We start from the raw sequence: 27,664 nt of genomic DNA, 5'->3' as shown, positions 1-27,664 counted from the left end.
AGGTTCTCCCAGCTCCGGCCCCTGAGGCTCAGGGGTCCACACACTATGAACTTGCCTCTTAGCAGTTGACCTCAGACTGTCTGGCTCCACAGGGAGTCTGGCTTTCTGATTCAGTCCTTGGGAGCTTTTGTCATTTGTCAGGCATCTGCTTCTACATCTGAACCTCTCTCTCTCTCTCTCTCTCTCTCTCTCTCTCTCTCTCTCTCTGTCTGTCTCTCTCTCTCTCTCTCTCTCTCTCTCTCTCTCTCTCTCTCTCTCTCTCTCTCTCTCTCTCTGCTGCCCCTGGAAGAATGGGTAGAACCAAGTAATCTTTGCTGTGAGGTAGCTGGACCTGGAGGCAGTGTGGACACTCCTTCTCTGAAGCCCCTGCAAGGTCTGGGCCTATGCAGCCTCGCTCTTCCCCATAGACACCAAAGTGTTGCTTCCTAGTTGCCTCCCTGGGGGTGCTGAGGTCACTGAAATAGATTGCATTCCACCTGGGGACAGCTTGCTCCCCACAAGTCCACAATGGCGCCCCATCTGCAAAAATGCTAATAGCATACCATCAAGACACTGATCTCCCCTTCTTGCAGTTGGGGGGTAATTTCCTAGCTGCTACTCATGGGGTGACCTCTGTCTGCAGGGCCCTGGGGGTGCTAATCAGCAGAAACAGGCCTGCTGGAGCGTCCATCCATCCACTGTGGCAATGGCAGGTTCTCACAGCTGTAAGCCAACCTTGGGGCAGATGCTAGGGACAGGATTCCTTCCAGACTGACAGACTCCTGTACAGAGAGGCCCTGTGACTCTTGGGCTTCCCAGGAATGGTTTCAGCTCCTTGAAATGATCACAGCCTTAAGCAGCCAGATTAGAACTGTCTGATCTCATGAGGGCTTCTTGGGTGAAGTTTGTGTCCTGTATGTACCCGGACACAGACAGGACCCTTAATCCACACAGACATGATGTAATGTAACCCACATATCTGTGTGGATTAAGCCCTTTACTTGAAATGAAGAGAGGCCTTTGACACTCAGCCATAGTGTGACCTTTGGCCACCAGGCACCAGTAAGGGAATCACACACCCAGCATGTTTTAAGACTACATTGAGTAGCTGCACTTTGTGTACGATGAGTCTGCTCACAGGTGCAAGAGTCAGGAGAAGAGCAGCTGCTGAGACCTGTAGGCTGCTCTGCTGGGTCTCATGCAGGCAGCCCCAGGTCTGTGGACTGCCTCAAGCTGCCTGAAGCCGTGGGACCTTGTTTTCCTTTACTGGGCTGCTAAGTGGGGTTGGCCATTGCCAGCCCTCTCTGAATCCTTCTGTGTGTGTGTGTGTGTGTGTGTGTGTGTGTGTGTAATGCACAGAAGAACTCTACAGGCAAACAGAATAGTGTGAGCAAAGCTGCCACCATGTCCAAGCCCAGTGAGCCAAGCTGCCTCTGGGAACACTGCAGGCCACATCCCACAAAAACAAGAACCACCTGCATCCCCTTAGTTGGACAGAGAAGGTTCAGTGGGAACACTGTTAGGGCAGGAAATGGAAACGACATTTGCATTTTACCTGTGTACAGCTTCCTGCTTTCTGGCATAGCATTAGCTCATCTTGGAGGTGCTGCCCTATGAGAGGTGTAGCTTAGCTGGGGAGAGTCTCACATGGCAAGCAGAGGCTCATGGGATTACGAGGGAGTGATTTCTTATCTAATGAGGAAAGGCTTGGGCTAGGGAAGTGGCTCAGTGGTCCAAGGACTTCATACACGTGTGAAGGACCAAGTTTAGAACCTCAGAAGTCATGTAAAGGCTGGATGGACATGACTAACTTACTTGTAATTTCAGTCTAGGGTGGCTAAGAGAGCGGATCCCCAGTGCAAGCTAGGTAGAGAAAGACTAGTCATGCCCATGATGTCTGGGTTTGACTGGCAGATCCTGCCTCAGTAAGGTGGAAGAGTGATAGAGAATGAATTCCCAGCATCCATCTCTGGCCTCTGTGATGCATGCATGCCTCTATGCACATGCAAACATGCATATACATAAACACTTGAAAATAGATAAGGGGGAAAAGGAGATCAGAGGGACAAAGGAGGAAGCCACGGCCACTTTTACCTCTCTAACTTCCCATCTGAAAAGAGAGTGAGCTCCTGTCTCCTCCCTCCTTATCACATCCCCTCTCCTCCCTGCCACATCACTTCCTGTCTGTCTATACAGATGTCCAGACCTCTATGGTTAGCTAGTGGCTAGCTCTGCCATCTGATCTTCAGGCAAGCTTTATATGTTAGAGTGTAAACAAGATATCGCTACAAGGAAGCACGGATTTGTTCATAGGCAAAGGAACGTGGTCTTGAAGTCTAAGAGAAAATACTATCTGGTCCTGCCCTGGCTGTGTCAAAACAGGACTCTAAACAGCTGCCTGCCATGTTAGAAGTGTGAGGTGGCTTCTAGGCCTGGTCATCCACACTCCATCTGTTGATCGGGGGCTGGGAGCCCAGCTGTGTCCGGCTAGCTACGTGTTTTTCTTGTGTAAGCCATACAGAGGGAACTTGAACCACATTTGGCTTTCACCCAGCTGTTGACCATCTCAGTGACCTGTCACCAGCTTGGAGCAGCTTCCAGCTCATGGGGGCTCAGCAGGGGCTGAGTGTTCCTCTTGGAGTAGAAGCAGCCTAAAGCTCCATTTGCTCGACAGTAACCCCAGCTCCAGCCTAGATAGATAAGTATAGTAATGAGTAGGCACCGGGCATTTAGCACTCCCTTGGTGATGTCACTCAGGGCCCCTGGAGGTCCACATCTGTCCCCAAGTGGCAGAACTCTGTCTGATGAGCCTGCAGGGCAGGGAGCGTGGCTTTGTGCAGTAAGACTGTCTGCCATCCCTGACTCATCTGTATGTCAGCCTGCCCATCTGCTCGTCTGTGTGTCCACTGAAGGCAGACACAGTTCCTGCCCTTCCCCCTCAGTCATCTCCTGCTCTCCACATCTTAGAGCACCCCTCAGGGCCCCTCCCTTCTGTTCCTGGACCCCCTTTCCCACTGGGAAGGTTCTCAGCCCTTGGGGACAACAGCTGACAGCCACCCTCCTCTGTTTAATGATTCAGTCTCAGAGCCACAGGCTTCCTGGCTCTAGCTTCCGGTTCTCTCTGCCTCGCTTAAACAAGGCTCCAGGGACTCCTTGTCCAAATTAAGGTGGCACCTGGTGATAGGTTGGAATGTCCACATGTCCTATCTGTGAGAGACAGGAAGGCTGTGGGTAGAATGTACACCTAGAGAGGAGCTTTCTTGGACCTGCAGGTTTGCGTGCCCACTGGAGACTGGGGAGCCCAGGCAAGTTCCCCATAATGGCCCTGGCTCAGGAGGTCTCTTTAGACATACACAGGAGATAAACATAATGTTTGCCTGTCACTCGAGGGTGGGCTTTTATCTGTCACCATGCCAAGGGATGTGTCTGAGTTGGCATCTTTATCTCTGAACCAGTGGTTTCCACTTACCATGTATAGCACGCTTCCATAGTATACTTGAAAATTGCAGTGTTCTGATTTTGTCTCAGATGTGTGACTCCCCCCACCCCCTGCTCCTTCTCTAAAGATCCTGGCTGAAGACACTTGGAAGACATTCCCTAGACATTTGATGTGACTGTGTGACAGACAATAAGCCCTTTCAATTACTCGTAGGGGAATTAACAATGCATTGATTATATTATTTAATCATAAAGCAATTGCTTGTGAATTGTGTACAAATTATTTGTGTTTATGTAAGTCTAGAAGGGGTAAGTAAGGAACTGGAAGATGAAATGCTGAGATAATGGCCTGTCAGTGCAGGCACGTGTGTATCACATTGGGCAGAGGAAACCGCCATTGGTCCAGTGCTGAATAGGCTCTGTCCTCCTGTCCTCCTTTTCAGATGGGGATGGTGGATCTTCCTAGATTTAGATGGCATTTGGACAAGTGCTATGAAAACCCTAAGCAATATGTGTGTGCCTCAGTCATGGATATCCCGGGTGAGGCCATTTTGGGAAGCAGATAGAAGCATAGAGCAGACACAAGGTCTGCTTCTGGCCTAGAATGCCACCTTAAGTCTGTTATGTTGCATTGTGGTAGACTCTGCCTTTGGCTGCAGCCAAGCAGTCCAGCGTCAGGGTCAGACAAAGCATGCAACAATTAGAAAAGTGAATCCAATCTGCATTTTGCAGGATACAAGACCCTTTTGAAAGGGATCTCTGGGAAATTCAACAGTGGAGAGCTGGTGGCCATCATGGGTCCTTCTGGAGCCGGGAAGTCCACGCTTATGAACATTCTGGCGGGATACAGGTGAGCAGATGCCAGCAGAAAGGGCTGTGTGGGGATGGAGTCACTTAAGGGCAGTCATCACTGGGAGCATTTGAACATTTATAGCATTTTCTACCAAAAGCTCTGCTCACATGGGCTCCTGGACAACTGAGAGTCCTTGGGCGTGTGTACGTGCATGTGTGCTTGTGTTGTGCATGTTTGTGTTCAGAGCTGGAGAATTCAGGAGGAAACAGCACAGAACACAAGTACCAAAAGCCAGCACCTGCTGATTTCTGCACAGGGCATGAAGAAAAGACCACAGGCAGGCGGACAAGGCAGTTTCCTAATTAGCTCCACCCTCAGCCCACCTCCTGGAAAGGAAAGCATACCAAGGTCAAGATCGGGAAGAGCAATGGTTGGAAGACAGCCAGTAGGACGGTGTGCTGGACAGTTAGACAAGACATGGCAGAAGAGAATGAGGAGCTGCCATGCCCAAGGCTGTGGTTTCTATGGTTGTCCAGACTTCAGGGATCACTGTTCCCAAGGAAATGCCAAGATCCTTCATCTGTGAATGATTCTAAAGTGGAACCTTTTGAAGTGCTTAAGAAAGGCTTTCTAAAATCCTGCCCTCTGGTTCTCACAGAGCAAGGAGTGGCAACAGCAATGACCAATAGTTAACCATGGACCAAAAGAATTAAAACTCCATCCTAAACAATTCATACATTACTTGCACACATCTTTTTTAAAAGAAATATGAAATCTGATGCCACTTTTGTTCCATCTGGGACATGGATCAATGTAGTCACACTCTATGCCTATTAACTGTCAAGGCTATCAGATTGGCTGGAGATATATGGGATTTTGTTCAAGGGACCCTTGTTTTTCTTACTAATATCCCCAAAATATGAGGATGGGCATTGGCAATTTTATTACAACCCATTATAAGTGTTCCATTTTATTAGTGGTTATTATTAACTTCTTGCCATGCTTAATTTATAAGCTTTAACACACTCAGCATAGAAAATGTCATGGTCCATATAGTATAACAAACCCCCTGTGGTTTCAATATCTACCTAGAACTCGTCACTGAACCTTCTTGCTACTGTATCCTAACCCCTTGTAGGACGCAAAGGGTCTGTTTGGGCTCACAGTCTTGGAGGGCACAGTCATGGAAGAAGGTATGGCAGCTGAAGCAGCCGGGTTTCTGTCATTGTGCCCAGCTCTGCCCAAAAGGCAGGTAGAGTAGAGCCAGGAGCAAAGCCAGGCTTCAGCCTTTAAAGGCCTATTCTCAGTGACCCAATTCTACTACCCAGGCCCCACAGCAACCCCCCCCCATTTCAGTACCACAAGCTGGGGGCCAAGAGTTCAAGCACACCCTGTGGGGGACTTTCAGGTGCAAGCCAGAACATAACATAGTTCCTGAGGATAAACATGGACACCATAATACTAATGATTTCAATTACGGGGGGAAGGGGGTGGAGGTGGGGGGAGATAAATCTCATTCCTAGGGCTCTTAATTGCTTCTTAATATCAGAGGTTATGATCTTCAAAATTGTCACTGTGACAAGTTCTTGTCCATTACATTCACATCTGAAGATCAAAGCCAAATTCTCAACTCCCAGAGTCAAGACAGGTAGGGAGCCGAGTGGGGTATTGAAGCCGGCTATTTTTCAGAACATCATAGCAGGCTTGTGCTGCTATGAGGATGGCTTGTGCATTCCAGAGATGCAGAGGAATCCAGGGAAGCTGCCCATTGCCTGGGATGAAAGTAGGACCCAATACAAGGCCCTCAGACTTGACAGTGGGCCACGAGAAGCTGGAACCCAGGATGGTTTTATTAGTCACCACGGGTTCCATAATGTTCCTGTTCTCCATGGCCACGGGAAGGCAGAGCTGCAAAGCTGTGTCCTTGGGAGGAAAGAAAGATAGCTCCCCCTCCCCAGGGAGCCAGGCCTGCTGATGTTTAGAAGTGCCTGAGAGGTCTCCATCCATATCAGTCAGGACACAGGTCACAAGGTTCTCCCTTTGCATCAGGACCAGTTATGGGACTGAACCGTCATGGCTGGGATGCTGTCTCTGAGGCACCTGAGGCATGTGCTGGGTGCCTGGAGCAATTGGTGTAGTCTAGGCTGCAGATAGATAGAGTAGTCGGTGGTATACATCCTTGCCCTGTGGCTGGGTCAAGGGGCATTCCCAGGCATGTTTGTACAGTAGGCAAAGAAAAGAAACCATTTCCATCTGGTGCGATAAGCATGCCATTTGGGGGAAGCCTGGTGTGTGCCACTTGCTCCCGGAAGAGTGCTAGTGTGGTGCTCTGGGTCTCTGATTCCTCTGCCCTATCCTGTTGCCATGGTGAATGGTTCTGCTGGAAAGAGCCCAGGAGGGAGGGAGGCCCCCTCTCTTGTTTGCATCTCTGAGCCACCTGAAGGTGGGATGTTGAAGGAGCTGGTTGGCAGCCACATTCCCTTGTCTTTGCAGAGAGACTGGCATGAAGGGGGCAGTCCTCATCAATGGCATGCCCCGGGACTTGCGCTGCTTCCGGAAGGTCTCATGCTACATCATGCAAGATGACATGCTGCTGCCTCACCTCACTGTTCAGGAGGCCATGATGGTGAGCCACCCCTGCCCTCGGCACAATACAGACTTGTTGAACCCGGCAACATCCAGGTCACTCTCTCTAGCAGAGGTGCTGTCCCAGGCTTGCTGCTTACAAAGTGGAACATAATCTCCAAGAGTTGGGGTTTTAATAGATCTCATTTGGCAAATCTCAAGTGTCTGAGATTATTGATCACTAAGCTGAATGACTGTTTCCATGGCAACCACCTTCCTATTTCCCCATGGGCTAAGCAACTTCCCTTCTGCTTAATTAGGGTCTCTATTGTTGCAATAAAACACCATGAACCCAAAGCATGGCGGCAGGTTTATTTCAGCTTATAATTGTAGTCCTTCATCTAGGGTGGGGCACAAACATGGAGGCAGGGACTAAGGCAGGGGCCGTGAGAGGATGCTGTTTACTGGCTTGCTCCTCCTGGCTTGCTCAGCTTGCTTTCTTATAGCACCCAGAACCACAGGCCAATATGGTAGGGCCATTTTCTCAGCTGAGGTTCCCTCTTTCCAAAAGGCTCTAGCCTATGTCAAGCTGATATAATCTAGCAGACATATCCTCCATCACTGTCCTTGAACTATTCTGTCTTTGGTGGATTGCTAGTTCTCTGAGAACCTCACTAGACTCACCCATATGCCAGAGGAAGAAAACCAAGTCAGCCATTGCCAGCTACCCACAAGGTCTCGGCTATGCCATCTCCTGGGAGCAGGGGTGAGCAGAGCCTTGAGGCTGGGCTGCAGGGTTTGCAGTGCCATGTGGGGACTCTGAGGCAGAGATGTGGCTCCTCCAGGTCTCTGAGCGTCGTACTAACTTGTCTCCTTCTGTGATGTCACATTAGCCATAGCTATCTCATCCATGAGACTATCCCATGCTATTGCTGGGAGAGTGAATGAGTAGCACAGGAAGGAGGGATGCAACCTGGGCCTTGGGGATCCTCAGGGTTGTCCTCATAGGCCTGCCTTGGTTCTTTCCACTCCTGCTATGTCTTCTCACGTGTCTTCACTTGAGTCTCCGGTACATAAGTCCAGGAGGAGTTTAAAAATACCTTTCCCTCTGGGGCCATGCACGTATCCAGATGATGCCTGTATCATCGGTTTCCAGAACAGCCAGTCCGCCTTCTTTGCACAGACCATGTCCCCACCAGTGCAGGAACTCTGGGCTTCTAGGATCACTTTTTTTCTTTTTTATAAAGACCTACCCCACAGTCAGTGAGAGCTCATGTGATCTCTTTGTGGGTAGAAGAAGCCTCTATAGACTGTCTCTCATTAAAGGGTAATTTACAAACCAACACTCAGCTCTGCTTGGTGGCCTCTGATTGTCATGGTTCACTTTGTGCCTAGCCAGCGCTGTTTCTCTGCTTTCTCGGTGCCACTACATAGAGTCCCATTGGGATTGTCCCTCCCCTGGTCCTGAAGAGGACATTGTCAGAGACTCTGTACTTCAATTAGCAGATGCCCTGTCATATTGGTGGCCTTACATGGAGAGGTCTTACCTCACATTCATGACTTGGAATGGGCAAAGCCCAGACAGTGGCTACCACACAGCACTTTGTATGATTTCAACAGTCCTTTAATTCAACAAAGAAAAGTAGGTTAAGATTTCAGAGCTGAGATTTGCTCCTCGACCTGGTTTGTGGGAAAACAGAAAGGGGGGACCTGGCAGGGTTACCCTCGCTCTTCTGCCCTGGTACTGAGTAAGGGAACGACCACCCAGCCTCTATGGACAGTGACTTTAGGGAGATCTGCCTGCCTACCTGACCTCCAGCGGGGCTTTGATGGGCTTAGAGGATGCAGAAAGGTTTTGCACAAAGTGCAGGGCAGGCAGCCTACCAAGGTTTTCCTCACCCCAAGTCTCATCCTTCATGTACTTGCTTACTCCTGTGAGTCCCTGATGGCCCTCCATGTGTTGGGGGACCTGACTGTAGCTCTGGGTGAGTCACTGGTGGATGGCTGTGTGGTTGCTGGTGTGAGAGCCATCACTTTGCCTAACTAACTCCACCACTTTTCTCTTGTGTGGCGATTGTTTCTCCTCTCGGTTTTTCTGTGATATGCATTTCAGAATCACTTGTCCTCAGATGAGGGCATTGATGGTACCAGCTCTAGCTGTCCTGGAACTCACTGTGTAGACCAGGTTGGCCTTGAACTCACACAGATCTGCCTGCCTCTGCCTCCTGAGTGATGGGATTAGAGGTGTGAGCCACAACTGCCAGGCAATTGTGTATTTTTATGTGCTTCTCTTGCCTCATGTCCATCCTGACACATCCTTGGGACACGAGGTCACAAGATAGGCAGCTGGCCTGGTAGAGGTGATGTAGGCCTTCCCTTGTCCCCCATCTGAGGCCTGGGGCCTCTTCAGTAACACACACACACACACACACACACGCACGCGCGCGCACACACACACACACACACACACACACACACACACGGCTTGCCTCTCAGTCTCTCATTTGACCCCTTTAGAAACTTTGCCAAATGAGGAGGTAGAGTTTAAACTCATTTTTGTTCTGGTGAGGGAACTGAGGCAGGTGTGCCCAAGAACATAGAGTCTGGTTTAATTGAAACAGGCTGAACCTGGCCTAGGTGATTCTGTCTCAGGGTTTCACATTATACTGAAAGGCTAGGAAGCCATATTACACTGCAAGGCAGGGGACCCATATTATACAGCAAGGCTGGGAACCCACATTATACTGCAAGGTTGGGAACACCATAATATACTGCAAGGCCAGGACCCCATATTATACTGCAAGGCAGGGGATGCCATGCAACACTGTAAACACATGTAAACAGGATCTGAGTAAACAAACCAGGAAGTTTACCCTGTTGTCACACGCCTGCTATCTGCAGATCCTTCCAGGGTGACAACTTCAAGTCAGCAGTGGTTTAGCACCTGATGCTCTACTGGTCCCCTCCCAGGCTGCCTTCAAACCCTGCTGCCTAGGGTTTCCTTGTCCCTGTGCTGGAACAGACACCTCATGGGGACACCTGAGATAACCAGAAGCATAGCAGACCCATATAGCTCTCCTAGACCCTACGTCTATAAGGCCATTTAAGTGAGAAAAAAAAATCTCATGAATCCATCAAGCAGCTTAAAAGTTGCTGGGACTGTGGGCCCTGGTGTGGCTTTGAACCATGGTGTGGTGTTAACCGTGGTGTGGCCCTGGACCTTGCTTAGATCCTGTGGTACCCATCCTTCCAGATGCTACCTCACTGTTGTCATTATTACCTACAGGTGTCTGCACATCTGAAGCTGCAGGAGAAGGATGAAGGCAGACGAGAGATGGTGAGTGTGATGCTCCAACCACACGTGGCCCACATCGTGATGGAAGCCCATGTGGAGATTGTCAGGGAGGGCTTATTCCTCTCTTCTACATTTTTTTTCATATATATTATATATGCCTCTCCTTGGGTGTATATGTGGGCATCAGAAAGGGCGTGGCAGGGTGCAATGGCTGAAGTCCAGGAGAGATGGTTCTGGGAATAGATTGATGATTAGATTGAGCAGTCTGCAGCCTTAGCCCCCACCCCATGGCTAGAAGATGCTAACCTCAGGACCTGGCCAAGGGCTCCACCCCCTTGGGTGTTTAATACATTTCAGATTAAAATATATTTTTATGAAATGCTGACAGTGGAGATGGTTTAGTCATTGGTTTAAAAATAACCTCCTCCACCCACATACCTTTGCAAGGAGGAATTGGGCTCTTATGTGTTATTAACCAGTCTTTCAAAAAGAAAATAAAAACATTCCCAGATTATCTGAGACTTTCCTCCTCCATTTTATCAGTTTTCCTGACTCCTGAACCCTTAAGAAGCAGGGAAGGAAGCAAGCAGGACCCAGCAGGAGCCCCAGGAGGTCATGGGGAGGGGACGAGGCTTGCAGATCAGTCCTTCTTCACAGGCTAGGGGAGAAGCTCAGCTTGCCTTGTCATCTTTGCTGTCCCTAGTGCTACTGGAATGCTCTGCTGAAATAAATGTAGCAGAAACTCCCCAATGCCAGGCAATGTGGGTAGTGCAGTTGCCTGGTAGTTGCCAGGGACATTGATAGTATCATGTGAGATGCATTGTTTAGCAGGACATCATTAAATACTTACCTAAGGAAGGGTTTTTTATAATTCTTCTCACATGCATCCTCCTTTTACTGCCCCAAATGACGAATGAGGTGTAGATTAAGGCTGGCTGTGAAAAAGCAACTTCGGGCAGCCCTGAGCAGCCTAGGACTCCCCCTTCCACTTTTTCATGCGACCCTCACTGCACTGGGATTCTCTATTATGGTACTGGGGTGTGCAGTGTGGAGTGGGGGAACTCATTTCTGAGATGAAAACAGCTCCCTGGAACCACTATAAGTGTTTCCTGTGGAATTCTCTTGTTCTGAAGTTGAGGGGAAGAAATGGGACCATTTGTACCCAACACAGAGAAGATATGGGGGCCACATGTGGGCAACAGAAGGGGCTTGTGACCTTATGGTGGGGAGTGAGCTTCAAGAGCCTTTGTAGTCTCCAGTCTTTTCTGAATAATGTGACTGAGAAGGATACCACTGCCCACCCCCCCACACACCTCCCTTGACTCCCACCCTCTTCTCTACCTCCACTGTCCCTAAGAATGAAGACAAGGAGAGACATGCTTAGGGGCTGAACCCCCTCCCCTAAGAGGCTATGCTAAAATTCTAACCCTAGTCCTTCAGAATTAACAGGCTGCTTGCAGAGATGATTAAGATAACACGGGGTTATTGGGATGGCTCTGATCCAGTGTCAGTATCCTTACAAGAAGAGGTGGCCAGGGCACAAGCACACTCAGGAGAGAAAATTACCAATTGCAAGCCCAGAAGAGAGGAATCAAGAGGGGCTGGGAAGAACCAGTGCCAGCCACCACACCTCGGGCACACGCCTAGCTGGCATTTCAGTGTCTATGCCCTCAGGTTGAGATACTTTGTCATGGCAGTCCGAGCTGACTCAAGTCAAGCAACTGTTGGGATGACAAAAGAAAGCTCTGGAAAGGAAAAAGGAAAGAGAGGAAACCAAGCATCAGAACACTGTGAGCCAGGATGAGCCTGAAACCCACACCAAAGGACCAATGGGCAGGGTCCTCCATCCTTTGTCTGCTCCAGCACTCCCTGCCCTGCATTCCATCTTCTACTGATGAGAAGGACGGTCACCTGAAGGTCACCTGCTGCCGGAACAGCAGTGGAACCATCAGAAGCCAGAAGGAAGTCCGGGTGGAGTTGTCCCCTTTGGAGCATCCTTGTGGATCAGAAGACTGTGGTAGCTCTGGGACTGCCTCCCATCCGGTCCTCTGTGGCTCAAGTCTTTCAGACCCTAAGGTCAATGTGAGTGTAGGATGGAGAGATGGAGGCAGGGCTATTTCTCCACAGCTGTGGCTCTGTGGCCAGCCTTTCTCCACATGTAGCTGGGGAAGTAGACTTCATGTGACTCAGGCCTCTGAGCAGATGACCACTGTGAGGCAGGCATTTGGCCTCCCATGCCACTTTGCCTGTGATGCTGTTTGGTGCTGCCAGAGTCTAGCTTCCAGCCCACTCTTCTGCTGGAGTGGAAGACAGCAGCCTTTGGAGAAGCCTGGAGCCTTCTGGGAGAAGTCAGAGCTAGGCCTCAGACTGACAAGACTTACATGTGCACATCCTCAATCATCTTGGTCCAAGAAAGGTCCCCGAGAGAGTCAGGCCTAAACATCATCCGATAGTGGTCTCTGTGTTGAGTGTCATAATAAGCCAGCCATGTAGGATTGAGGCGCTGGCATTTCCTTCATGTGTTTGTTTACCAGAGTTCTCAACTTGCTACGGCCCTCTTCTCAGATGAACACAGTTCCTGCCTCTTCTAATAGCCCATAACCGATGTCTCAAGGACAGATTTGCAACTGAACACTACCCTGACTCATTTCCCGGCAGCTCTTGAAGCTCCTCAGTGAATGCTTGGTATAGCATGTGGAAAAAACAATGGAATGGAATGTTCTAGTACATCATGGAGTATGTTGTTCACAGACTCCCTTGTTTCCCAGAAAAGGCAACTTGGCCACGAGGAACCCTCTGGTGTAGCTGCTTCCTTGAGAGGGACGTTGCCATGGGCCAGTCTGGGGCTGCTGAGACAATCCCTGAGGTGGTGGATGAGACCCCAGGAGGACTTGAATTATAAGTGGCCGTGGGTATTTGTTTTGTTTTGTTTTGTTTTATTTTGCTTTTTGTTGGTTTGCTTATTTAGGGTAACATAAAAACAATGACCCTGTTGGTTTTTGTGTTTTGTTTTGTTTTGTTTTTGTTTTTCTTTCTGGCTACTTTTAAACCAAAGCCAACCTGGATGGAATTACTTCTGAGACAAGGCTGGAGAAATGAGCCAGGCCTGATGGTTGTAGAAACATAGTCATGTGGGCAGGACAGACAGCCACCAACTGGTGGCCTCTGTTTCCACTTACCTGCCACGAAAGTGAAGAAAGGGGGTACACTTAGTGTTTGGAATGCTCCCACAGAGGAAAGGACTCTAGCCACTCTGACAGATCCGCCAGCTGCCTGGAAGAGGATGGAAGCCTTGTGCCGGAAGCGGCAGGCACTGTGGCAAGAAGCAGAACTGCGGGAAAGAAAGGCCTGTTCGCTGTGGTGCCACCGCTCTGGCCCTTCCTGGACAGCCACACTGGAGCTGTTCCCAGGCTGACAGTCACCTCTCAGAGGCATGGCATTCCATGACATGGTGGCATCAGTGAGGATAGACAGAGCAGCACTTGGTCACAGGTCCCTGGACTGTGCTCCATGCCTGCTCCCAGCCCCGCCAGCACTGGATTCCCAGTGGCTCTGTCACCAGAGTTTCAGTCTGTACTGACCACGCATAAATAATCCCGAAGTCCAGAGTGGAAAGTTTTCTTCTTTTGAGTTCTCCTCCTCTTGGATGACCTCATCTCCCCAGAGAAGCCTCTGGCCAAGGTCTTCCTGGTATGGCCACCAGGGACTGGCTGCCTCGGAGCTGTCCTGCCTCTGGGCAAACTCTGGAGGGAGTCACTGAGTACCCTGGAGAAGAGCCTGGCAGGGATGTGGCAGCTGGATGAGCCTCTTCTTCCCAAGAGTCTGCCGACCTGTTTGGACCCTGAGATAATACTAGGTCACCACCCTAGGCCAACCAGAGGACTCTGCCTGCACACAACTAACTGGCCTGTCTCTGTTCTCAGCCATCATCTCAGGGCCCTGAGCACAGGGTGGCCACTGTGTCACTTACAACATAGGTGTACTTGCTGCCTTGAGCCACTCACCGTTTACCCCCCCCATTGGCATCCTGACAGGGATGGCTTGGGGGGGGTGTCAGGAAACTCACTCACATGCTTCATATGAGACGAAAAAACGAGGGTGGTAACTGTTGGGTATTTACTGTGTGCCGAGTGTTCCAACAGGACACTTTGCAGTCATTACTGCGTTTGATAGCCAGTGATCCTTTGTGCTGGCCACAGACCTGATCATCCATCTGTTTATGTGTTCATTAATCCATCCCTGATCAAATATTTATAGGCCATTTCTTCATGCCAGACGTTAGGCTTGGATTAGAAGTGAAGGATGACATCAGATCACCAGCCAGAGGCTGAGTGAAGACTCCAGCCCTTGACTTGAACTCCCAGCATGCTTCTTGCCTCTTGACAGTTCTGCTTGTCCCTCCAGTCGGGACCACAGGTTTAGAGACAGCACCTGCCACTCACTTGGATTGGCCTGGGACAACCCAGCAGTGTAGACATCTGTGTATGAACTAGCAGGGTTGTGCCCAGCAGGGCAAGACATCCCACAGAGCTCAGCCTGTGTCCCTGATAGCTATGCAGTTGGAAGGTTGTTTCCTAATAGAGACTCTGGGTTTGTTGCTGGCAGGTTAAGGAAATTCTAACAGCCCTGGGCTTGCTGCCCTGTGCCAATACACGGACGGGGAGCCTATCAGGAGGCCAGCGGAAGCGCCTGGCGATTGCACTGGAGCTGGTCAATAACCCTCCTGTCATGTTCTTCGATGAGCCCACCAGGTAAGCCTAGGTCTGACTGGTGACCAGGGAAGGACAGGGAAGAATCCCTTCTGGAGTCTATTCTGAGCTCCTTAGAGGTGGGCCTGCCATCTTGGTGTGGCCTTGGAGGAGCTTCAAGAGACTGCCCCATCTGTGGGATGGAATAAAGCCACTGGCCCAGAGGCTTGTGTGCACTTGGGAGGTGGGGTACTGAATATGGAGAAGTGGTTGGAGTTTGGAAACAGCCCCTAGTGTCCCTTTCTTCCTTGTTCTGGAGCTACCAGTGGTATAGCACCCTGAAGGATAGTGTTGTGGGGTGTTCTGAGGAAGGAGAATGATTTCCTGTGTTTTGAATACCCCCTCCCTTTTTGAGTGGCTCACTGCCTTTGTGTGACCATGGGAATTTTGGCTTCTGTCCTGGACACACCTGCTTACATTTGGGGAGATGCTGGTCTCAAGTCCTGGCTCTGGGGCACACTGATCACTAGTTAGTCAGCCCATCTTTCTTGCAATTGTGTTGTATTCAGACATTCCCAACAAAGGAGGCTGGCTACTTGGTGTCTGTCCTGACTGACTTTATCCAGACTTTGTCATCTCCTTCCCACTGTGTACTTATCTCATGGATGACCACTGAACTGAGAGCCATCTCCAGCATCCCAGGGAGGGTTACACTGAGTGCCTGGCTCACAGTGGGTGGTCCTTAGGAGCACCCAAAAGACAACTGCAAGAACCCTGGGGGAAAGTGAGCGCTCATGGCTGCCCACTGTGACTCATTCTCCTTGTTGGGAGCTGCATAGTAGAAACAAGATGGGGTTGGGAGTGTTCAAGCAGGAGAGGAGAGAAGAGAATTCACCCAAGGGTGCCAGGTCCTGGCCAAACCCTGCATTCCTCAGGATGATACCTCCCCAAAAAAGGCTTCAGTATAGTCAATAAAACATCAGAAAGGAACACAGTCACAGCTCAGCCCACCCCCTCAAACAGACCCCAAGTGGGCGAAGGATGTGGCATTGGGACTATTGACTGCCAGGCCTCAGTGCTTACTTTGGAGCCCAGCTATTTACCTGGACAGTTCTGATGTCTCTTGCCAAGACAGGTGGGGATCCCCTCCCCATCCCAGAACCAGTCCTCCAGTAATCTTTTGGGCTCCTGCATTCTTGCCAGGAGAGACATACAGTGCACACAACCCTCTCCAAAGTGCCACCCTTGAACAGTTACTTACACAGGTTGAGAAGAGCATGAGGTTGGAGTGCACCCACAGGTCTTGTGACAAGGCCCTCCCTCAGCAGTGACTGCTCAGTCCCCCAAGACCTGGGGCACTGGGCTTGCCCCTCACATTCTCAGCTTTTCATGGTGTCTTTAACTTGCAGTGGCCTAGACAGCGCCTCCTGCTTCCAGGTGGTATCGCTCATGAAAGGGCTGGCCCAGGGCGGCCGGTCCATCGTCTGCACCATCCACCAGCCCAGCGCCAAGCTCTTTGAGCTTTTTGACCAGGTACATGGGCCCCACCCTTGTCCAGGTCCTTGACCTAGATCTCCACCCCAGATTCCATCTGAAGATCCCTGACGAGACTGAGAGATAGCCTTGGAAATTAGACCCTGGGTCCTTATTCTTTCTACTAGTTTTCAGGGTAATTAGTTGACTGGCTGGTTAACTAGCTGGTTGACTGACTAAATGACTGGTTGATTGAATAACTGGCCGGCTGGCTGGCTGACAAGCTGGCTGACCAACGGGCAAGCTGGTTGGCTGGCTGACAAGCTGGCTGACCAATGGGCAAGCTGATTGGCTGGCTGACAGGCTGACTGACAAGCAGGCTGACCCGATTGAAGGACTGACTGAGTGAGAGCCTCTGTTGCTTTCCAGAGATGAAGGCTGTGATTGATGCATTTCTCTCTTTGTTTCTCTCTTCTTCTCCCTCAGCTTTACGTCCTGAGTCAAGGACAGTGTGTATACCGGGGAAAGGTCTCAAATCTTGTGCCGTATTTGAGGGATTTGGGTCTGAACTGCCCTACCTACCACAACCCTGCGGACTTTGGTGAGTAAAGCCCACCCAGCTGGAAGGAAAGGGAAGCCCCTCCCAGTCTTCTGTGTTCCACTGTGACCTGATGCCTGAGTCTGGAGTCACTGCCATATCTCATCAGTGGAGCAGAAACAGGCCATTGTGTGGTGGTAGCTCAGGCAGGCCTCTCTCCAGGCTCTGCCCTGTCTTTGCTTGGCCTCACCCTCTGTCCGTTAGGTATCCCCTCTATGAGACACTGGTCACTAGACTTAGGACCTGTGCTACATCCGTGCCTGCTTCTCTATAAGCACCCTGCTACTCAGAGACACGCACAAAGCTCAGCCGGACAACCCTTCCACAGCTGTATTTCTTTCAAACATCTGGCCACTCAGCTCCCAGGGCTCTATATGTCATTTCCCAACTTGTGGTCAGGAGTCCTTGACCATGGGAATGTTCCTCACCCACAAGAAGCATACTACCACAGAGTGGGGAGGGATGGGAGGAGACAGGTAAGGGAAAGAACTGGGCATATTTAAAAGCCAAGGGGGAAGATCTTGTTTGTAGTTGGCTTATTCCCTCACCTCCCAAGAGAGAGTAAGAGAGAAGAGCCGGCAATAGGCCCTGTTCATCGGGGAAGGGGAAGAGAGTGGCCGCAGAGGGGAGGACAGGTGTGAAGATGGCACGTGTCTGGTGAGATGAGGGTGTCTCTGCCCAGGGTTTTAGGAGTGGCGTGATTACCCCCAAGGAGTTTAGAGGTGGATTGGTCAGTGCTGGGGGCTTGCTTGGTGCTGTGAGTGACGCTTTTCCAGAGGTGCCCAACCTGTCCTGGCTTCAGCTTGATGTGCCACTTAGAAAAGGAGCTGCTGGTTTGTTGATGGGTACAGGGGAGGAGGGGGTCTTTGAACATGAGCAGCATGGTATAGAGATGAGGGCTGTGCTACACAGGGAGGTGTGTATGTGGGAACAGGACACACAGGTCTCTAGACAACAACAAATTGTGGTTACCATGGAGTGAGAGGGGACCAGTCAGTAGCCACAGTAGGCATGTGAGGAAAACCAGGGGAGAAGCTGCTTGCTGGGAAGTGAGGGGTGTGGCCCTCGGTCTCCAGCCTCAGAGCAATAGACCTGGGTGCTGTGGGCAGCCCTCCCCTGTGGACCACCCTTTTACTCAGCAGGGAGCCCAGCTTCCTCCTACTGATCTCCCACTCCAGCCCATGCTGGCCCAGAGCAAGGCATTCAGTGTGCAGATGGTCATGGCATAGATGCATGCGTTCCTCGCTTTCTGCGTGAGCTGACAGCATGACACACGTTTGTTTGTTTGCATTTCTGGTCTCCTGACACCATGAATGGCTTACTGGGGGTTCTGAGGGAACATCAATCAATCAGCAACCCACTGCTGTGGCTCTCAGGCATGACCATAACTCACTTTTAAAGCATTCCCATTACCATACAGACCTTGCTGTCATAAAGTGACAGAGACCCTCAGTTCCCATCAGCACTGTGGCGCTCCTTCCCAGGAGTCCCCGTCTCACTTCACCTTCCATGTCCTCTCCTGCAGTCATGGAAGTGGCATCAGGCGAGTACGGTGATCAGAACAGCCGCCTAGTGAGAGCCGTGAGGGAGGGCATGTGTGACTCTGACTATAAGAGAGATCTCGGGGGCGACTCAGATGTGAACCCATTTCTTTGGCACCGGCCTGCTGAGGAGGTAAAGCAGGTGGGGGGATTGGAGTGGTCTGGAGATGGGTCCTGTAGAGCCTTTCCTGAGCAAGGAGGGCATGGTGGGCAGAAGGCTCACTCACCCCCTTCACCATGTGTCCTCAGGACTCTGCCTCCATGGAAGGCTGTCACAGCTTCTCGGCCAGCTGCCTCACCCAATTCTGCATCCTTTTCAAGAGGACCTTCCTCAGCATCATGCGGGACTCGGTAAGGGTGTCCTTGATGGCCTGTTTACACACACACACACACACACACACACACACACACACACACACACACTTCAAGTTGCTGTTCCTTAGCTTGTATCAGTCAGCTGTCATTGTTGTGCTGCAGTAACAAAAGGTCACAGGACCCAGTGTGTGTCTTGCTGGTGTCATATATGTGCTGTGGGTCGAGGTGGGCTTGGCCCCATCTGTCTTCTCACTCCAGACCCCAAAGGACATGTACAAAAGTGCTAGAGGAAGGCACAGACCTGGGAGCATGCAGAGAGGGAGGCAGGGGTGATGGAAGTTGGTTAGCACTGTGCTGCCTGCCTGAGGAGGCTGAAATCCAGTGTAGCCTCAGGGCCCTGAGCTGGAAGACCTGTAACTTACCATGGGTTCATGGTCATAGCAGCACAAGCCACAGCTTAGCAGGAGGCATCCAGTGCAGCCGTCCCCACCATTGCTTTGTCTCCTCTGAGGGAGACCAGCCTTGTTCACCAGCTTTGAAGAGAAGCGGAAAAGCATAGATAGAGATCCTGTTTCGGAAGTACATGGGCTTGGTGTGTGTGCGTGTGCACGTGCACGTGCATGCGTGTATGTGTGTGCGTGTCTGTGTGTGTATGTGCGCATGTCTGTGTGTGTGTGTATGAGTATGGGTGTGTGCATGCATTTGTGAGTGTATGTGTACAGACATGTGTATGTGTGTATATACACATGTGTGTACATACACATGTGTGCTTACATGCATGCAGTGATAAGGCTTTGATTATTTTCCTGAAGGAAAGGGAAGGTGGCTGATAGGATCTCTGTCATGGGAGTCAGAGTCCGCTGCCTCCAGGGTCTCGGGCTTGTTCTCCCCTGCATGCTAGTGCACTGGATGAGAGTTGTGCCTGCCCTTAGGTGCTGACACATCTGAGAATCACCTCACACATCGGGATCGGCCTCCTCATTGGCCTGCTGTACCTGGGGATTGGGAACGAAGCCAAGAAGGTCCTGAGCAACTCTGGCTTCCTGTTCTTCTCCATGCTGTTCCTCATGTTTGCCGCCCTCATGCCCACTGTTCTGACCTGTGAGTGTCCCTTCCCTTCTAGCCAATACTCCTCCTGAGCCATGGCAACTGAGGCCTTGTCTTGGTCGGGCATGACTTTTATGCACACAGTGTGTTGAAGCTTCAAATTCAACCTTTATATGTTGACAGAACAGGTTGTATTGTCACAGGACCAGGACTTGGCTCTCATCACCTATGTTGAATGACTCACAACCATTTATAAACACTAGCTGCAGGGAATCCAATGCCTCTGGTCTCTGTGGGTACCTGCTCACGTACAGAGTACACTCACATTCACACACACACACAGAGAGAGAGAGAGACAGACAGAGAGACAGAGATACTATGTTTAGTACAGACGATTTGCATCTCAATGAAAGACAATGGAGAGAAATTCACCAAAGTTTGCTACTGAAGAGACCTTCACATCTGACTTGCTGCCTGTGCCCACCTGACCAGTGGAGTTCAGCTATTCAGGTGGCCTAGGGTGGTTACCTCTGGCCACATTAGGCTGCCAGGTACAAAGCAGAAATCTAGTGATTAGAGAGCTGATGAGTCCAGCAGGGACAGGGCTTGTCAGAATGGTCCCATTAGCCACCATGGGGACACTTGGTGTTCTTAGGGACATGGTCTGTTCTGAGTCTTCATGTGACCCCTTGGATCAATTTTTTTTTTCCAAAAGCACATTAAGGAAGAAAGCATTTATTTTTGGTGTACAGTTCCAGAGCCAGCATCCATAATGAGGGGAAGGTGGGGCACGCCTATAGGCATACATCTGCATATATGAAGCAGCAGATGAAAACAGGAAATAGGTGGAGGCTACAAACCCTTAAATCCCACCCTCCAGCGATGCACTTCCTCCAGCGATGCACTTCCTCCAGCGATGCACTTACTCCAGCGAGGCTCCCCCTCCTAAAGGTTCTATGACCTCCCTAAACAGCGCCACCTTCTGGGGACCAAGTGTTCACAGACATGAGCCTGTGTGGGGTTACTTCTCATTCAAACCACCGCATAACTCTCTAGATTACAGAAATGGCTGATGATTTCCTTTTTCCAGACCAATGAGTCTGGTTCCATCTTTTGTTTAAAGTCCGAGTACTGGAGTGTTGGCCCACACTGTGACATAGGTCAGAACTGCTAGGATTTGGCCCAGGGCCATTCATGTGCATGTCTGACTCATTGGCTGTGCCCACCTAACCAGTCTCTTCTACCTTCATGTCCTAGTTCCCCTGGAGATGAGTGTCTTCCTCCGAGAGCACCTGAACTATTGGTACAGCCTGAAGGCCTACTACCTGGCCAAGACCATGGCTGATGTCCCCTTCCAGGTATATGAGCCCGGTGACTGGCAATAGGGGACAGGAATTTTCCACACTCACAGGGCTGGGTGGGACTTGTTTCTACTAATGTTCTACTGAGAGGCAAAGCAGGGTTCGATGGGATCTTTGGGGGGGTCTGCAACCGGAAGGGCCACAGGAGACAACCGTCCACTGGTGGGACAAGCAGAGCTCCCAGGGACACAGGCTCTGTGTTTGCAGATCATGTTTCCCGTGGCCTACTGCAGCATCGTGTACTGGATGACGTCACAGCCGTCAGATGCCGTGCGCTTTGTGCTGTTTGCTGCCCTTGGCACCATGACCTCGCTGGTGGCCCAGTCCTTAGGCCTGCTGATTGGAGCAGCCTCAACATCTCTGCAGGTACAGCCAAGGAGGTGCTGAACAGCAACAGCACTGGGCTTCCCTCTGCCTCTATGAGGCTCGGTGGTCCCCATACCCTTACTTCTGTCCTGAACTTCCAGAAGTCTTCACAAAGCTGTTCTCATGGGAATAAATGGCATTGCCCTCAGTGGTTAGGACAATCTTCTTACTGAGAACTAAGAGAGTGGGGTGCCTACACACTGCACATGCCCAGACATGAGGAGGCTACAGTGCTTTCCAAGTGTCAGCATATGTTGTATCAAGAATACTGCAGAACCCCACTTTACAGGTAGGGAAGACTAAGGACCAGAGATGCCTTGATTGATTGGCATTGCACAGCTGGTATGGAGGCCAAGCTCTCCAATCCTCTGTTTTGCCTCTGTAGGTCCCCTTGACCACTCCTTGGCACACCAATGGTGGGTACCCACTCTTCACCTCACCCTGAGCCTCACATAGCCCTTCTCTGTCTCCTTGAGCCTAGTCTCATCTCCAACCCACAGTTACCTCCCTGTTCTTACAAGCCAAAGCCACCAGAGGCTCTTGAGGGTCCATGCCATCTTCCAAGGGCTTCTGGGTACCACATGCTTCCCAGTTCATCTCTAGTTCCTCTGCATTGGCTTCCTGGCCTACAGGTCTAGGTTCTTCATTCAGAGGTAGGAGTAGCCATGGTGTCTGCCTCATAGCATTGTCATAAGGAAACAACACTCTGAAGAAGGGCCTGGGGTATACCAGCCCTAGATCAGGCCCATAGAACATCTGTCACCCCCCCCCCATGTAGGCCTCCACCCCAGTGTAGCCCATGCATCCTGACAGTCCCACCCACATATCAGAACCATGATGTCTTCATAAATGGCTTTACCCCCTGTGTTGACCCTCCCCACCCATTTCACCATTTCAGACCCTTCTGCACCCCTCCCCTCCTCCAAGAGCTTTGGAGCCCAGAGGGTTAATCTGACTGGGTGCTGGATGTCCTTTAAGCTCATGTACATACAACACAAACACCACACACAACGTGCACATCACCTTTACACCCTGAATCTTTCCCTCAGAGCTTGGCCAGTGGGACTAGCCACTTGCCAGTCTGCCAGGTGTTGTCATAGCAAGACTAACAGCAAGACCTGAGAGGAGGGGCCTCCCAGTGGTTCCCGTGGGCTCCTTGAAACCTGGCTTTGGCATTTGGTGCCACAGCTGGCTGATGCCAGCATCTCTACTTTTGTGTGGGACCGCCAGAGAGGTGGTCCTACCCAATTGTCAGCTCAAGCTAGGGATGGCTATAAATTGTTCACTACAGCCCCTCAGAGGCCATTCCCAGAAAGTGTTGGCCTCTGCCCTCAGGACAAAATATTTATTTTGTTCGATCCCCTTCCTCCGCTGGGGTTTCAGGGACCCTCTTCAAGAGATTAACTTCTGGCCCTGCCAGGGGACATTTTTGGCTGACATCCTGGTCTTGGTCATCCCAGGAAGACACTGGCCTTTTGAGATTCCTCCTTTTCAGCCAATGGGGCTGTCCTCAGGGTCACCTGAGTGGGTGGGAGACCTTCTGATCCCTTCAGTGAATACTCTTCATGTCCCTACCCGGTCTTTCTCCAGGTCGCTACATTTGTGGGTCCTGTGACTGCCATCCCCGTCCTGCTCTTCTCGGGATTCTTCGTCAGTTTTGACACGATCCCAGCCTACTTACAGTGGATGTCCTATATCTCCTATGTCAGGTATGAGTGGGCAGTGGCGGTGGAAGGGGCGGGCCCAGGAACTGAGTGACCGGTGATGGGAGGAGGGACTCACAAAAGCCACTGCTTGGCTGCCCACCGAATCTGCATCCTGACTCCAAGAATATGCTGCTTAGTTTTGTGCCTCACCTTCCCAGTGCACACAGGTACATGCAGACTCCCTCTTTGAAGATGCTATAACATGCATGCCCTCACATTCTGGCCATTTCCAAGGGTGCCTCCATATTTTATGTAATGCCACAACAAGACCCTGATTATAAAACCTAAACAAGGTGCAACAAAGGCACATTGTGCCCTCTCTGAAACATCCCAGCACCTTCCAGCAGGAGTTTCATGGCTCTTTGGGTCCATGGTCTAGCAGAGGTCCATCCCTCTGCTGAATGGCTCTGCACACTGGCCATTCGCAGGGCAGTCAGTGTCCATCCTTAGTACTTGGCCTGTGTCCTCACCCTCACCCCCAGCTGCAGCCATTTCCCTGAATCACAAAGGCCAATGCTGGGAACAGTGCTGCTTTCCTAGAGTGTCAGCTTAGGCCCCTCTACATTGTTCAGGAGAACAAGACAGACACAAAGCCCTTGTACAAACTTTCAGCTGCCTGTGCACTTGCCAATTCTGGGAAACCAGAGACCAGCGCCTTTCTTCTAAAGATTGGTGCTTTTGTTCTGCAAGACAAGGCTGGACCAAAGGGGCTTTATTTAAATGCTCCAGTGTACTCACCAGGATATCCAACAAATAACTAGACCAAAATGGTGTGCAGGATTTGAAGGAAGCCAAATGCATTTTTTTATTTATTGTCCCAGTGGGTTAAATATGGTTCGTTCCATTTTACATTTTCTCTGGTGGCCTTGGAAGAAACAGGATTAGAAACAAAGAGGCTGCTAGGGTGTTGTCTTAGGAAGATGGCTGTGAAGTCAGGACGCAGTGCAGGGGAGGGGACCCCTTAGAAAGGGAAGCCAGCAGAGTGACCTTCCACAATGGATATCCTTCACACCTGGTGCTCCTTTTCCTAGATACGGCTTCGAGGGGGTCATCCTCTCCATCTACGGCTTGGACCGGGAGGATCTGCACTGCGACATTGCTGAGACGTGCCACTTCCAGAAGTCAGAGGCCATCCTGAGGGAGCTAGATGTGGAGAATGCCAAATTGTACCTGGACTTCATCGTCTTAGGCATCTTCTTCGTCTCTCTGCGGCTCATTGCTTATTTTGTCCTGAGATACAAAATCCGGGCCGAGAGGTAAAACACCTGCAGGCCAGCAAGGAGGCAAAGCAGACATTGTGACCAAGGGCACTGCTGGGAGGCAGCAGTGTACCTGCTCCTGGGGACACAGACTCTCCCAACCTAACCTGGAGGCCACGAAGGTCGATGGTGACCAGTGCTCAGCGCCTCTGCCCACCGGGTTGGAACTGTTCGTTTCCTTTTCTAGCTTTAACTAGGAAGATGTAGGATGGTTGGGGTTTTTTTACATGCAGGATTTAAAGTCAACCGGCGCAGAATGTCACCTTGTGGTCTAGCTGGGGACAAGAGGCTTCCTCAGTAGATTTCCTCCTGGAGTCCGAGACACATTAGCCCGGGATGAGGAGTGTTGGCCATGTTGGTCCCCAGAGAGGTGGCTATCTTGGGGGAAAGTCCACACATGCGGGCCTGCACTTGATGACTGTCTCATCTTTCTAAAGTTCGTCTCATTTCTGATGAAGTCACTTTCCGAGCCAAAGTCGATAAATTTCATTCGTTCTGAGAGATTGTACCTTTTCAGTGCTTCTTGAGGACTGATTCAGAGTGTGAAAGGTATGCTTTGCTTAGAAATAGAAGAGTCCCACATAGCCACCGAGTGGGGCTCACAGACACAACCACCGAAGTCAGACAGACGTGGGCTCCAGGCAAGGGAGACCACCACACCAGCTGCTGGGCTGGCAGGGACGAAGAGTGATGTCAACAATGCTGAGGGGGATGTCAGCAGGCCCCTTCCTTCCAGACCTTTCTTTCATATGTTTCTGCTTTAAGTGAAATAGATAATGTCTTCCTACTTTTCTGGCCACTTTCATTTTGCCCAAGAAATACGTAGATCAACTTTGTTGATTTTTAAAGAGCATTTTCCCTTTCTTCATGAATCACATTAACTACCTCCACTAAGCCTGGGAAGCCGGCCTGAAGACATGTTGGTTGTGCCTCTGGAAATGGGAGGGGGGGGCGGAGTGGACAGTGGGACATTGGTGAGGGGCAGGCCAGCCAAGTAAGGGGAGGTGCCGTGGATGTCCCCTTTAGGAAAACTCAGCTGCTTGCTTCTAGAGCACCCCCATCCTGGGATGGAGTCTCCCGAAAAAGCCTGTATTTTTGTGGCTAGGTCCGTTTACCCCCTTGAGCCTTCATGCCTGTAAGTAATTGCACTAGATGATGCTCTGGCAGGTCCTGAGATTCCTCGGTTGTGGCCTTGAAGTTTTCATATCTTACTTGTAGAGAATGATAAGGGTCCGAATTTTACTTAAACGCATGGATGTGCTTTGAAAAATATTTAGAGATTCTTTTTATTTTTTTCACTCCTAGATCTTTTATAGAGAACACAATTGAAATGCATATTACAATGTAATTTTCAGTTTGCTTGTTCTATACAAACATGGCATTGCCTTCTAGATTCAGCTTTTAACCAGGGACATGATCTGCCTTTATAAAAGTCTTCATTTAAAAAGAAAAAAAAAAAAACCTCTTCATTTAATTTCAAGATGTTAGGTGTCACATTGTATCCAGTGAGGAACTGCATACTGTTGGCTGGAGAAGTATGAGTTAAAAGGGAGATGGGTGGCCAGATCTCAGACTTGTTGAGGTCAATGCCAAGGATCCCATTCCTCCCGTGAGTCTCCACTTACTGTAATGGGTCATGCTTGGCAGGATATACCAGGTGCTGCATTTCTCCACTAAGACTGCTCTGCTGTCAATCAAAGAGGTGGAGTGGTCCATGTTTCATATCTGGAAGAATGTCTCACCATCTGGAGGAGTTCTTTGCTGTCCAGGTTTCTCCTTGCCACTGTGAATAGCTTGTCACCACCCCCTAGTAAGTGAGGATGTAATGAGGTCCTTCCATAGGCAGAGCTGGTCCACTGCTGATGGGCAGGATGACAAGGGCAGTTGTGAAAGGATGTTGACCACAACAGGCAAGGGGTCAGAAGTCACCTCACAGGACAGCACTGTCCACTTGTTCTGCAGACCTGAGGAAGACTAACAGCCATACTAAGGGATGCTACATCCTTGTCTCTCATCCAGTGTCTACAGGTGCCCAGATGTGTGGCTCTGCTTACCACCATACATAGTCTGGATTCCAGAGACACAGTCTGGATTTTCTAGATCATTCCCTTGTCTTCCTCTTCCTGTTTGTCTCTGTCATGGTAGGTGGTATCCGGCAGTGTGTGCCCTTCCTGACTTTGATGTTAAAGTCAGACTTCCCTTGTAGTTGGGTTCCATGTGACTGTAAGGACCCAGGCCTTCCTTTTATCCCTAGCTGAGTTCCTTCAGTTGAAAGGAAGGATTCCATCAGGTTAAAGGCTACACTGTCTCCTCATGTTAGGCAGCATTTGCAGGGATCTCATCAGAGAGTGAGGCCTGTGGGGCCCTGCCAGGCTGAGATTCAGAAAAGGCTGGGTCAAGGGCGGGGCTGCTGCCCTCTGTCCAGTCCCCCACTTTTGTCCATCCTGCCCACCTCCTCCCCCAGCCTCTCCTGCTTCCTCTTCTACCCTTTGTCAAGAGAGAGTTGAACTCTCCAGGGGTTCTTCCAGGGAGGGGACAAGTCCCTGAGCACTGAAGTAGATGCTAGACTTTTATGGGGGGAGGGCACCATTAGGACCAGAAAATGGAACATACAGCTTTTTGGTAAAACCCATCTTAGAAGCCCAAAGAAAGGTCATTTTATCAGCCAGGGGCAGACAACAGAGGGGGGAAATGCCTCTGGGTGTGTCTGTGAGAACAGAAAAACATCGGAGGTGAGCGGCTTCCCTTGACAGTGTCTGGGCACTGTGCTGCCCCTTTCTGGCTTCTCCGTCCATCCGTCAAACAAACCTTCACTGATCTGCTTTCCCTGTGTCATTTCAAGCCCAGCGTCAGGGAAGGGACCTTTCTCAGGCCTTGCCCCAGTAGGCAGCTACTTTACTCTGCTCATCTATGTAGCGCTGAGTCGGAAAGAGGCTGGCAAGGTGCTGAGGAGCATCAGAGCCCGTGTCACACATCAGAGTCCCTGCTCTCTGGCTTTTCCAGCCATCATTGTTCAAACAGTGCAAATAGACCGGGAGTGCTTAGACACCAGCACAACACCAGTGCAGTGGCTGTCTACTTGGTCACTCATTTTACCACTGAAGAGGAGGCCAAGATGAGAGGCCAGTCTGCTCTTTGTCGAGGAACTTACATCCAAATGCCCATGATGAATGTCACTAGCCCACAGAGGGGCCTGCCTCACTGTGTCCTATGGAGGTAGTCCTGTTCTCTCCCATCTGA

The 27,664-nt window shown here is 50.6% G+C and overlaps 1 protein-coding gene across 2 annotated transcripts in view; it reads left to right on the top strand.

The window, feature by feature from the left end:
- Abcg1 (ATP binding cassette subfamily G member 1) overlaps window positions 1-24,923 on the top strand; it is a 54,723-nt gene extending 29,800 nt beyond the window's left edge. For both annotated transcript variants that reach the window (XM_051187062.1, XM_051187061.1), the window contains exons 3-15: window positions 4,150-4,267; window positions 6,704-6,836; window positions 10,062-10,112; window positions 14,676-14,821; window positions 16,168-16,291; window positions 16,718-16,832; window positions 18,355-18,503; window positions 18,620-18,721; window positions 19,618-19,786; window positions 20,990-21,090; window positions 21,301-21,459; window positions 23,050-23,168; window positions 24,197-24,923. In XM_051187062.1, the coding sequence (XP_051043019.1) occupies window positions 4,150-4,267; window positions 6,704-6,836; window positions 10,062-10,112; window positions 14,676-14,821; window positions 16,168-16,291; window positions 16,718-16,832; window positions 18,355-18,503; window positions 18,620-18,721; window positions 19,618-19,786; window positions 20,990-21,090; window positions 21,301-21,459; window positions 23,050-23,168; window positions 24,197-24,425 (1,715 nt within the window). In that variant the 3' untranslated portion in view covers window positions 24,426-24,923. The remainder of the gene's footprint in view (window positions 1-4,149; window positions 4,268-6,703; window positions 6,837-10,061; window positions 10,113-14,675; window positions 14,822-16,167; window positions 16,292-16,717; window positions 16,833-18,354; window positions 18,504-18,619; window positions 18,722-19,617; window positions 19,787-20,989; window positions 21,091-21,300; window positions 21,460-23,049; window positions 23,169-24,196) is intronic.
- The last annotated feature ends 2,741 nt before the right edge of the window (window positions 24,924-27,664 follow it).

Source organism: Phodopus roborovskii, unplaced genomic scaffold, assembly GCF_943737965.1.
Source record: "Phodopus roborovskii unplaced genomic scaffold, PHOROB, whole genome shotgun sequence".
Taxonomy (NCBI): domain Eukaryota; kingdom Metazoa; phylum Chordata; class Mammalia; order Rodentia; family Cricetidae; genus Phodopus; species Phodopus roborovskii.
Note: the sequence above shows the minus strand (reverse complement) of the source record. Positions and strands in the feature narration are given on the sequence as shown.